General features: G+C 41.9%; 1 protein-coding gene across 1 annotated transcript in view; it reads right to left on the bottom strand.

The window, feature by feature from the left end:
• The window catches only part of mbd2 (methyl-CpG binding domain protein 2), a 31,836-nt gene that overhangs the window by 5,063 nt on the left and 13,715 nt on the right, over positions 1–13,058 (bottom strand). The window contains exons 3-6 of the mRNA XM_027136683.2: positions 10,780–10,917; positions 7,306–7,396; positions 6,751–6,928; positions 3,902–4,028 (exon numbers count right to left, since the gene is read on the bottom strand). Coding sequence (XP_026992484.1) covers positions 3,914–4,028; positions 6,751–6,928; positions 7,306–7,396; positions 10,780–10,917 — 522 coding nt within the window. The 3' untranslated portion in view covers positions 3,902–3,913. The remainder of the gene's footprint in view (positions 1–3,901; positions 4,029–6,750; positions 6,929–7,305; positions 7,397–10,779; positions 10,918–13,058) is intronic.

The following is a 13,058-nucleotide window of genomic DNA, read 5'->3' as shown; positions in this document are numbered from 1 at the left end:
AGCACTCGTACTTTGGAAGGAAACGTGCCATGCTTTGGATTTGTCATTGTGTGAATGGGGGTGAAAAAAAAAATAAATCATTGTGCCAGGAGCAGAGGAGGTTTATAGGTAAGTATCGTGCCTCTGAAGGCCTGGTCTGGACTACAAGTGCTCAGTAAATCCAGCTGGGTCACACTGCTGTAACTGTGACACCAAGGGGGATCGTTAAACCTGTCAAATCCACTACAGATTTCAGCACTTTAAAGCCTCTAAAGAATTCATTGGCAAAAGATATCCACAAAGTGAATTCTCAGTGAATTGCTTTTGTTTGTGCTTGTCAGGACCAGTACAGGAGACGTTGCCTCTATCGGAGTCATTACCGGTAGAGGAGACATTGTCTCTGGATGAGTAAGTACCAGTAGAGGAGTCGTTGCCTCTAGGTGAGTCATTACCAGTAGAGGAGACGTTGCCTCTGGATGAGTGAGTACCAGTAGAGGAGACGTTGCCTCTAGGGGAGTTAGTACCAGTGAAGGAGGCATGGCCTCTATGTGAGTCAGAGCAAGTGAAGGAGGCGTGGCCGCTAAGTGACTCTGTACCAGTGAAGGAGGCATGGTCTCTAGGTGATTCAGTGCAAGTGAAAGAGGGGTGGCCTTTAGGGGAGTCAGTGCAAGTGAAAGAGGGGTCGACTTTAGGGGAGTCAGTGCAAGTGAAAGAGGGGTGGCCTTTAGGTGAGTCAGTGCAAGTGAAAGAGGGGTGGCCTTTAGGTGAGTCAGTGCAAGTGAAAGAGGGGTGGCCTTTAGGTGAGTCAGTGCAAGTGAAAGAGGGGTGGCCTTTAGGTGAGTCAGTGCAAGTGAAAGAGGGGTGGCCTTTAGGTGAGTCAGTGCAAGTGAAAGAGGGGTGGCCTTTAGGGGAGTCAGTGCAAGTGGCAAAGGCATGGCCCCTCAGTGACTCTGTACCAGTGAAGGAGGCATGGCCTCTATGTGAGTCAGTGCAAGTGAAGAAGGCGTGGCCCCTAGGTGAGTCAGTACCAATGAAAGAGGCGTGGCCTCTAGGGGAGTTAGTACCAGTGAAAGGTCAGATGTGTCATTCAGTATAGTGAGTAGGTGTGGCCTCCATGTCCATCAGTCTGTAGAAAAGGTGTGGCCTCTATTTCAATCAGTCTAGTGAGGAGGTGTGACCTCGGTGGCAGTAAGTACGATAAAGGAGCCGTTTCATTATTTATAATCTTTTATATTAAACATTTTGCACTGCACTAAAGCGGCTGTTCTAAGTAGCGTGTTCATATAATCATATAGTAAACAGAAATACATGCCCTATTATACCCCCTGTAAGTAGTCCGAGTTGAGTTTAAGAAAAAAATCTTTACGTCTTTATATCTTTAAGTAGAAAAGAAATTCTTCATTCAAATCAAAGAAAAGACCAGCATTTAAAAAACAAGTAGTGACAGAATTAATGCATTTTCTCCCTGTGCTTTATATGCTGTAATTTGTATTCAAATTGTGGCTTGTGATTGCAAACCGCCAGCCGTATTCAGCCCTCTAAACAGGGGGCAGCTGACCCCACACGGGGGGTCAAAGTCTGAATAAACAAATGAAATCCTGCTGACAGCTAAACACACCGTCGTGTCACGTGCGCATGCCGGCTTTGATGGAAACACAAAACGATAAACAGCTTGGATAGACATTAACCAACACTTGTGTTAAAAACAGATCCTTCCTGAACCGACAGGTACAAGACGGTGAAAATGAATTCTCGGGAAGGAAAAAAAAACCAATGTTAAAGTCAATGCAGCATCAGGTGACAGACGCTCCACATCAGCATTCAAAAAGAACCAGAGGGCCTTTTTTTAATAGCTACTATAATGCATTCTCAAAATGGAAGAGTACTCAGGCATATAAGATGTGGCACGGTTGAACTCCCCTTGTGGGTCGGCGCTCACTGAAGAGTTACGGTTCCGGGGGAGGTGGGGCTGGAAAAATGAACTATTAATTTGCTTTAAAGATTCATTACAGGGAGATGAAGAGGAAAGAAGAGAAGCACTGGGCCAAGGAGACAGTTGGAGAGCAGCTACAGTCGAACCCGGCTTCTAATGACCACCTGAATATTTCATGACCGTCTGCAGCTCAGGACTTCTCTGTGCCACCAAAAAGCCACTTGTCGAAATTAGCATCGACTCACGACGTCCTGCCTTAAAACCTACACAACACAGGAATCGAGCCGGAATCTGTTTTGTTTTTTTTAGCACAGCGATCTCTTTTCCACTTACAACCACTACAACACAGGGCAAATGCTAATGCTGAGCTCCTGTGAGGCTAAACTGCAATTTGTTGCAGCTTAGAATATTTAAAAAGGCGTTTGAACCACAAGCACCACAGGACAAAACCTAAGCTGACACCGGCGGGTAAATATAGCTTTTGAAGTGGCCTTGAGTCGTGCAATGTAATTTTAGAGTAAAGTAGGGCGGAAAGAAAAAGTGTTACACAGCAGTGGGCAGGCCATATGCCAAAGCTAATGAGAGCCAGAACTCCAACTGTGCTAAGATCCATATTTACAGAATCACTAAACAGCTGATAAGCAGAGCTCGTTCCGCACACAGCTGCTCACAGCTGTATCACACAGTGGGCAAACAACAATGCGCTGCAACGGAGATATTTTTTTAAATTTTTTTTTTTGGAAATCATTCTGAATTGGTTCTGAATGAACAAACAGAGTTCAGCGATAGACTAATAATTACACTGTCTACTAATCTAGTGATGAGGAATCCTTTGACAGAGCAAAAGCACGTACGATTTTGATCGGATCCTGGAATAACTGGAAAAGTTAAGAACCGGATTTAGGAAAAAAATTTGCTAGAAAGTGGAAAGACTAAACGCCATCGAAGACTGACAGCAATACTAACTAATGTTACTAAAGCTACAGAATATACATGAGTAAGTGTTGGGTCTTTTCTTAGTTTTTTTGCTAGAAGTGTTTACAAGGCACTAAGGGCCTTTTTACACCCGGTCGCTCCGTGTGTCGTCTCTGATACGATAGCTATCTGTTTGTTAAAACCGTTCCATTTACATCAGGCCACATAAACGCGTCTCGGCGAATCGGATATCGATCCGATCTTTCTGCTCCCGCCCAATATGCTAATATATTTTACCTCATTTCCGGGGTAATTGAAATGGAACATGCCTTGGTGTATGCGGTTGCTATAAAAAACAGTATTTACTGTTTGCTGCATTTTAAGACCCGACGAGACGCCTGGGTGAAAGATCGGAGCGAGCGCTGGTGGGAAAACATGTTTGTTTCTGGCGCGATGCACGACTCGCGAGTCACCTGCGAGTGACGTACGTCCGCCACATTCATTTACACCTGTCCAGTTTCATCTGAAATGCGTCCCAGTCCACCTCCTGAAGGGGTTTGTGCGATCGGGATTTATATCCGTCTCGAAAACGTTTCGGAGGGCATTTAGACCTGGTGTTTTTACCATCGGATAGCTATCGGATCGCAGAAAACGTATAAAGTGACCAGGTGTAAAAACCCCTTAGTTGAGACCAATCCCAAAAGGTTTCACTAATGTGAGTTGAATATTCATTGTGTAATGCCTTCACTGCATTCATTAATATTTGTTATTAAGTTTGTTTATATTTTGGGGAAAGAAAATACCGTAGGCAAGAAAAAGTAAATTATAGGTTTAAATCCGAACACAGATATTTATACCGTGACAATGCTGATTACAAAGTGACGTGACAATACCTTCATTAGCAAATACTGTATAATAGCACGGATCTGGACAACTTTGGATGCATTTTAACATGAAGTGTAGAAACACCTTTTCATCTGGGCTACATCAGTCTTTTTTTTCCCCTCAAATGACAATCGGTGACAATCTTTTGAAACATCTTCTCTTGTTTTTTTCCCCCCCACCCTCTCTCACCTGCTGGAGTCTCTACGCCGCTCTGCCTTCCACGTCTCTAGCAGATTCGGTGGCCCGCGCCAAACTGTCAGCCATCAGAGCCTCCTCCAGACTCCTCCTGGCCTGGTACACTTTCAGCTCCTGTTCCCTGAGGAGAGAGAAACACGGGGGATTAGGAAACAGACAGCAAGAAAGAGAAAGAAACGGAGATAGAGCTAGACTTCAGAAGCCTGTACCCTGTCTACTGCTGTCTAACTGCTCTGTTGATTACGTCTGACCTCCTTTTACTACTCTCCATCACACATCAGCACTGCTGATCCTCCTGTTCACTCTCACCTCTCATCTCCTTCCCCATTACTCCTTCCTCCTGTCAATCAACTCCCTTCCCCCGTCCACGTCTGTTCCCCATCCCCCCCTCCGTTTCCTTCTCATCCGGATTAACCCTGAGCTCTCGTTAGCGAGTCGCAACTTTAGCAGCCGTCTCGAGTGTAATTAGAGGTTAATGAAGGGAGATGCAAATAAAAACATGACGGCTTTTAACTATGACAACCGCAATCCACTTCTCCATGATTTGAGAACACACAAATAAACACGTTTAATAATATAATAAGACGAAGAAAAAGAAGTAGAAGAAAGTCTTCCTGGTTATGCATGCAAGAAAATGCGATATAGTGAAATGTGATACGATATAGACAGTACAAGTATTAAATATGAATACTGAATATATGACTGATCAGTAATGTACATAAAGTGTGAGAAGTGCATGGTAGTGAAAATAATATTGTGTAATATTTTGCTTTCGTGCAATATGCAGCCGCAGTCGTGTGTAACATATACACGGAAAAGGAGATGATAACATTTTTTGGAAGGAGTTCCATTAACATTTGGAAAAATAAGAGCTTAAAGAAAGAGAAAGCGATAACAGGAACTAACTTGTTTCACAAACGATCCACAAGATTAGAATCACAGCAAATGCAGATAAGAGGAAAATAATCATCTTTAGAGTGGTACATTAACTATTAATACTAGTCCTAATTTAACCAGAGGAACTAGAACTGATTAAGTTACTAAAAAAAGGTCTTGAGCTCCGCGACTCAGAAACTCCAAGGGGGTGGAGCTTAACGGACCGAACCGAACGCTGCTGTAAAGCGCAAAAAAGCCTCCCAGTAAAAAAATCAGGTGTTTTGTTTACATCTGCCAAAACATGTTTTAAATCAGAGGAGTGTTTTTTTCAGAGCAACTTTTTCAATGTCTCACTCGGCGAGACCGCAAGCACCGAATGCTGTTTGCTGTAACAGCAAAAAGAAAAAGTGCTGACATTGTGATCACTTCTGGTTCAGAAAGCTAGGATAACGCCGTATCTGTTTGTGGTAACCGTGTCGATTCTCCTTCCTGTTAGGTGCATAAACGTATCTTTGGTTTTTGCTTAAATGGTCTAATGGTAAAATGACATTTCTTTAATTAACGGTGGAAAAGGAAACGCGAGGATGAGTCTGAGGAGAGAGAGGAAGCCTAAAGAACAAAAAAAAAGTCCCAGGCAGGAGGCGCAGTGAATTAACCTTTTAAGAGGATTACAGATTTTACTGGCACCCCGATGGAAGCGCAAACGAGCAACCCATCCAAAAGCTCCGTCAGTCTTCCTCCAAATCCCTTTAGTTCCTCCAAACACTTAGGAGGAAGCGAATGCATAAATGCTGCATAAGCATGACATCCTGCATAAACACTCTTCCAGTCATCCAAACCCCGCCTGTACTCTCCTTTTTCTTCCAAAGAGAGAGAAAAAAAAGCAGGAAAACAGACGAGACACGATTCATTTCCTTCGTTTCTCCCAACTCTATAATCACCGGCAGCAAGCAGCTCATCTCAGAGGCATTTCACAGTCCATAGCGTTGGTCGGACACATTCGTAACTCCCACAAACTCGGTCTTGTTTTTCCACCAAAACACAAAAAGATGACTACTGCCATCTAGTGGGCAGAGCATCATTTCTGGAAATCACTTCGGATGCGTACCGAAGATCAAACGGCGCCCGTCAAATGAAAGCGGCGGTGATTATTCAGAAACAGAAACGGTGTTTATGGGAGCCTGTGGTTCCCTCAGCACTTCAAGCCATTTGCTTGAGTAATCGCTAATGTCTGAAGATGCTTATTTGTATCCGCTTGTTTTTGTGGTGGCTTGTAGATGCTTGAAGCAGGTACCGATTATTTCTAAGGCTAATCAGCCCACATCACACCCTGAACTGAGTAATTCCACATGCGCTCTTGACAGATAAATACATCATCCCTGTCAAGGTGGAAAGAGATCATCAGCATTCCTGGTGGCTCTCAGGACAGAAAACGTCTCTGTCTTGCCAGGAGAAAATCTTATTTTCGGTTCTTCGCTTTCCCAAATACAGTAGCCAGGCCCCAATTTATCTTGTCTGTAATGCCTGAAAGAGCTGAAGCGAGATCGAAATTGCCGTCCTTTATGAACCTTATGAAGTCGCCCGCTATGCACTACGTGACATGCTAGCAGCGAAACCCGATCGCAAGGGGGATGGGGTGGTGGGGTTCCCCGAGCGGAGACGGCAGACGAATGGAAGTGAAAATGAAGTGCGTAAACAAATATATTACACGGTTAGTTTCATCGAGGCTCTCGATGACTGACGCAAAAAACAAAATACCACTCAAGAAGGTTCTAAGGGAGCACACGGAGGTCAGTGTATCAAGCAGTGGAAGGAGTGGTAACAATTTTCGACTGCAATTTCCAGGAAATTCAGCACAAATCGACTGCCGAAGAGGCTTCAAATGAGACTCGGTTTGTGACGAGAGACTTCAAACACTCTGATAGCGCTTGATTACAAAACCAGATAGCGTGTTTAGGTGGACATACCTGATGTCTTCGTCAGTGACAATGAAGGATTTGCAGAGCGGCTGGGAAGTGTTGAGCCAGATAGCGGGATTTTTTTCTGCTGCTGTCGACGTCTGACCCGTGATAGGGCCTGAAGTCATGTGTAAAGCGCTGGCTATGGCCGACAGCAACGTCTCGTCTGACGAATCCGGACCTACACCTGAAAAGAAGGGATACTTTTGTATACATCTATATGCCGAGTAGCTAGTTTGTAAAATACCTTCTATTAGGCAACACTAATCTCTTCAATGTTGTTAAATAAAGCTAGTTTAACCACAAGAAACAACATTTCATACCAAAAGCAACTAGCTCTTCCGCACCAGTCCTGCCGAAATATCGGACAAAATTCTCCTTTGCCGTAATGCTTTCGAATGCAGGATCTTTACATCAAGAACATACACGGAAGAACCATTTTAGGTTCCTAAAGTAGCGTTTGGTCCATGACTAATCGTTCCACATTCCAGAGAAAATCCATCCATCAAGATGTTTTTCACCCAAATAAATCTTATATATGAGGAAATATGAGTGAGCGCTTACTTTGTAAACCTTTAGGAAGCTCCATAGACCTGAGAACTTCTTCCGTGACGTCGGACGACCTCAAACCTTTCAACCTCCGCTCCCAAAACAGCTGCGTATACACAGTGAGATAAGGAAGATAACTTAAAAACAGATATACAAAAAACACCAAGTCCATCCTGCATGTGTGATGCTGAGATTTAAATCATGAGAAACCTAGAAATCAAGTGTTTATTGGTTCCAGTAGCGAGTCTTAAAAATGTTTCTAATCCTGCATGGAATTTAGTCAGCATTAGGGTCAAATGCTGCTTTTTACATTTAAAATATAACGTTAATAAACGTTAATCTTGGGGGGGCACTGTGGCTTAGTGGTTAGCACGTTTGCCTCACACCTCCAGGGTTGGGGGTTCGATTCCCGCCTCCGCCTTACTGTATGTGTGGATTTTGCATGTTCTCCCCGTGCCTCGGGGGTTTCCTCCGGGTACTCCGGTTTCCTCCCCCGGTCCAAAGACATGCATGGTAGGTTGATTGGCATCTCTGGAAAATTGTCCGTAGTGTGTGTGTGAGTGAATGAGAGTGTGTGTGTGTGTGTGCCCTGTGATGGGTTGGCACTCCGTCCAGGGTGTATCCTGCCTCCATGCCCGATGACGCCGGAGATAGGCACAGGCTCCCCGTGACCCGAGTAGTTCGGATAAGCGGTAGAAAATGAATGAATAAATGAATGTTAATCTTGTTGCATTTTTATATTAATTATTCCTGACTGGAAATCGCAGGCGTTAAAATGATAGACGTTGGTGGAAATTGTACCACTCAACTGTACTACAACTGGGCCAAGATTCCGGAAACAACTTCTCAAGCAACGTTTGCACAACCATCTACTTCAAGCACTCTGCTGTTAGCCGCCAATGTCCAGGATGAGCCCAAGGGAGCCATCTTTAGCCAACATGGCAGCTTTGCTTGGCACTTCAAATGACTTGCCAACAGCAGCTCGTAAACAGGCCCCTGGATTTACTGAACTGTGTTTTTTTTTAAATAAAAAGCTCCTTCATGACTGTCTTGGGGCCTTTACAAATAAATTCACCTTTTACAATGGCTGATTTTTTAAGAGAGCACAAGGAGTTGGGACTAGCGCCAACGGCAGGCATTCACACACTGTATGTTCTTACTAGATCCAGTGACGGAAGAAATTAACTCATATTATTATGCTTAATAATCTAATAAGTCTTTTTGTTACTGGTAATTGGGAGAGATTTTTATATCGCTGTGTGAAGCAAAGCATTTGATACATTTATAAGAGGCTCTGGATTGCGTGCAGAGATGCTACGCTAAATCCATTAGAATGATGAGACCACGCTTCACGGTCTGAATAAAAGCTGTAATTTTACTGCTTTTATAGAAAAGAATTAGTGACATTTTATCCTAGAAAAGATGAAAGACTACAGATGAGAAGCAAGCTTTCTGGACAACCAAAACACACACGAATTGGTTTGGAAATAAAATAATGACCAACACGAAAACCAAAAAAACTTGCCGCTACCTTATTCACAGTTTATGCACCGGGGCATAACTGGGGGCATTAAATGGGACGCAAATTGGAAAAGTACAAGAAGAATCACCAAAGTTTACTCGCCATTTTTCTGGAGATTTTAAACTTGTAGACTAAACACACATTTCTGTCAATTATACGTATATAGTAACAGATGCACGTCTACAAAAACGCTCATAAACACTTTAAATCTATGAAATAATTATTTCATCCTCAATGAATGACTTTATACCAAGACTTGTGGTAAAAATTCCAGCCTTGTTATGCTAGCTAACCTGAGCTCAGAGAATATGATCAGAGAAACTCATCTCCACCATCGCTACGCTATCTTGCATCATATTCTCTGTTGTTCTGTGGTAAATTAGTCAGAAATCTTGATATTCTGTGAGGATATTCGGTGACATCGCGATCAGTAGACATGTACGGCATGTCTACTAGCAGCTAGCTTCACGACTGCTTTCGATTGAAAAGGCTTTGTAAATTTGACTCCTGAAGAAAGACAAGCTTTTTTTTTTCTTTTGGGTTTAAAAGAAAAGGTTGGAGAAAACATCAGATTTTCATGAATCCTATATCGTAAGCTGTAACAGAAGCTTTAGTAATGTGGTGATGTGAGAATGTTGTATCAGCACATGTAGACTGTGTAGGAGTGAGAGGTTTGAGAGAGAGAGAGAGAGAGAGAGAGAGAGAGAGAGAGAGAGAGAGAGAGAGAGAGAGAGAGAGAGAGAGAGGGATGGATGGATGGGGGATGGTGTGATCATTACAGCCCTGCTCACGGAGAACAGAGCAGTCAGGCAGCAAGATAATTCCCAAACCCCAATGACTACTGAAGTATCGCCGACACACACACACACACACACACACACACACACAAACACACACACACACACACACACACACACACACACACAATCTCTCTCGCTCTCTCTCTCTCACACACACACACACACACACACACACACACTAAATCACTCCCTCACCTTAACTCCCACTGTCACACTACCCCTTCTTCTCTTAACCGCTCTTACAGCACAGCTTCCTCACTCTCTTAGTAATCATCATGACCTCCAGCGTACGTTAATCTAGACTGGTTCAGTCGACCTAAAAAACACTCCTGATATGTCATTTCCTTTATAATCTAAAAAAATAAACCGCTTCTCCGTCTTTTCTCGATCCACAGTTGAAGGCAAACACATCTTGAGGCTGTGTGTTTATCGTTGAGTGTAGAAGCAAATTTTCCCAAAAAAACAAAACAAACAAAAAAAAAGATTTAAAAAAAATTATAACTACCAGACCATCCATAGGTCTCTAACACACACCATAACAAAATGTTCCTCTTAATTAAGATTTACAAACATGCATGTGTATCCCGCTTTATGAACTATTACTAAATGTATAGTATAGTGTTATTTATGTCTGTACTTTCGAGAGTCACAAACAGCTGGAACCAAATTCCTTGTGTGTGTCAACACACTTGGCCAATAAACCTGATTCTAATTCTGATTAGTGCCGTTACCACCATACAGTGCTGCTGCTGCTAAAATGTGTGGATTTAGCAGCCCCTTGTGGTCACGGGAGTGTATTGCAGCCTTAAATGTCTCCAGAAAAGGTGTGGACAAAGAAGCTTCCAGATTTAATAGTGCTTTTAAGTGGTAATGGACTGAAGTAAATTGGATTAAATGGCCTTAAATTAATAAATGAAGTAAATTAAATGTGAAAAGTTTGCATATAAAATATATACATGGTACCTGACATTTATATTTGCTTTTAGTATATTAAAAAAAAAAAAAACCAAAAAGCACCCAAACTGAGATAAAGTTGTATTTGCTGATCCACCATCTTTCAACATGCTCCTGAATGCAGTGTAATACTTTAAGGATTTAGGTAAATCACCTACAACTCATAATTAGCACATGACTGTAATCCGCTGACGCTGAGTCCAACACGCTCACCTGCCGAGGCTGTTCGGTCGCTCGCTGGAGATCTGTCTTGACTTTGTTGTTGGGATGGTTGACCACTTTGGTGACGGGCTGTTTGAAGATGGAGGCTGTCTGTCGGATGGGAAGAGCTGTGTTCAGGTCCGGTTTTCCCTGAGAGAAAAAAAACAAAACAGAAATTTACTTGATACCAGTTAAAAACATAAATAAACTATGATGTACAACAGATATATATTTTATTTTATTTTTTGGTAAAAATGTCAAAGGAAACATGTCTGTTTTGTTGCTGTGTAAGACTAGCAAGAGCACTAAAAACAAAATAAAGGCTAAAACTGCAAACTGTGGCTAATGTGTCCAGCTTAAACTGACTTCCTAAATGAACTTAGCATAAGCAGATGTAAAAATAAATAAAATAAATAAATCGGACAAAACCCCATCTCGAATCAGACTTCACCAGCTTTGTTCTGTAAGATGGCTGAGTCGATTAGCATGAAGGAAATGGCGGCCATCTTTCATCGCTAAGCTGCTTTTTACGATTTAGTGAAGGAGGATTATAAGGAGCGGAGGAGGGGGAAAACAAACTATTTGAAAATAGAGTACAAGTCATTGTTCGAAGCAATTTCTTATAAATCAGTGAATCAAAAAGCTGAGTACTTTTCAAAACAGCCGAGTCATGATGTTAGCGCTTGTCAAACCGTTTCGTTCCGTTGACTCATAACAGACCCCGAAATGGAAAACCTCTCATTTTCGGGTTACCTTAAAAAAAGGCTCATTTATTTACAGCTATGAGCAGGCTCGGTGCTTCAGGGTGACTAGATTCAGCCCACACATGGTGTTTTATTATTTCACAGCTGAAACACACGTGTAGCTATTCACATGAGAGCGTATGCGTTTCGGACCAGAGATCCCACAGCGCTCGTAAAGCCAAAACGACGTACACGTACAGAAAAACCCTCGTTGTTAAATCTGATAATCGCACTGTTCTAAAATCAAAAGCAGTTCCCCCTGAGAGAAAGTGTGTGTGTGTTTTATTCAGCAAATATTCACACACATTGGGGATGGATGGGCCGTTTTCACAATAACGACTAAACATCACTCGCTATAATCTGTTGTTCTGTGGTAAATTAGTCTGAAATCTTGATATTCTGTAAGTATATTCAGTGACATCACAATCAGTAGACATGTTTGACATGTGTAATCAGGCTAGCACTAGCAGCTAGCTTTGCTACTGCTTTTTTAGCAAAGCGGTTTAAAATTTTGTGTTAAAAGAAAAGGCAGGTAAAAAAGGTAAGTGGTTAAATGTGATAATCGCACTTTATCGCATTTTAAGATCTGAAGCAGAACGTGTGAGAAAGTGTGTGTGTGTGTGTGTGTGTGTATATGTGCTATAGAATCCCCAGCAGATATTTACACACACTATTTTCACCATAACGGCTAAAGATCGCTCGCTAAATCTCACTTTCACGTTCAGCATCTTAGACCAAAACAAGCCTCTTCAAAAATCCTTTCAGCGTGTCACCCGCTTTTCAGCTTGAATTCAAGCGCTAACACGGTAGCTAGCAAGCTGTATGTGCTAGTTAGTTGATTAGGTAATAGGAAAAATGTAAAACATGATTATGATTTAAAAACTAATACAAAATAATAGTGTTTGTCATTTCGGCCATCATTAGACAGCCACATGTAATTATATGTGGTAATTTAATTATTACATAATTGCATATAGAATAATTTGACGTAAAGCTTAATATAAGCGTACGGCATGAATATATGGTACAGATAATAATTTGCCCGCTAATTATGACGTTTGGTTCATAATAATTACAGTTTAGTTCCTTATAGGTTTCGTTTGAATGTTTTTTTTTTTACTTTCCTATAGTTATAATGTCTGTATGCTAATGTCGCATGGATCGTTTTTAAAATAAAAGCCATCAGTTATGTTTATCTCTTTCTATCTTTATTTCTTCAATTTCTTTCTTTCTGACTGACTGACTGACTGATTGATTGATTGATTTGGTCGGGTCGCCCCCTCGGTACTAGAGAAACTCTGTCGATTGTCAGGAACACTTTTGTGACACAGTTTTGTTTTGTGAACTTTTTGTGCTGCTAACTTTAACTTTAAAGAAAATACAATAGCATTTTAAAACATCACTTAAGCTCTAAACTCCTGATCGTTCATCTGTTTCTCTTCAAACGCACGGTAGACGGACAAGGAGTACGATTCAAACATTTTTCACTGTTAATTTGATACACTGCTTGAGCAATGAGACATTAGATGGAAATAAAAATACTCGTCC

This window comes from Tachysurus fulvidraco, chromosome 26, assembly GCF_022655615.1.
Source record: "Tachysurus fulvidraco isolate hzauxx_2018 chromosome 26, HZAU_PFXX_2.0, whole genome shotgun sequence".
NCBI lineage: Eukaryota > Metazoa > Chordata > Actinopteri > Siluriformes > Bagridae > Tachysurus > Tachysurus fulvidraco.
The sequence above is the reverse complement of the archived record's forward strand: the minus strand, read 5'-3'. Positions and strand labels throughout refer to the sequence as shown.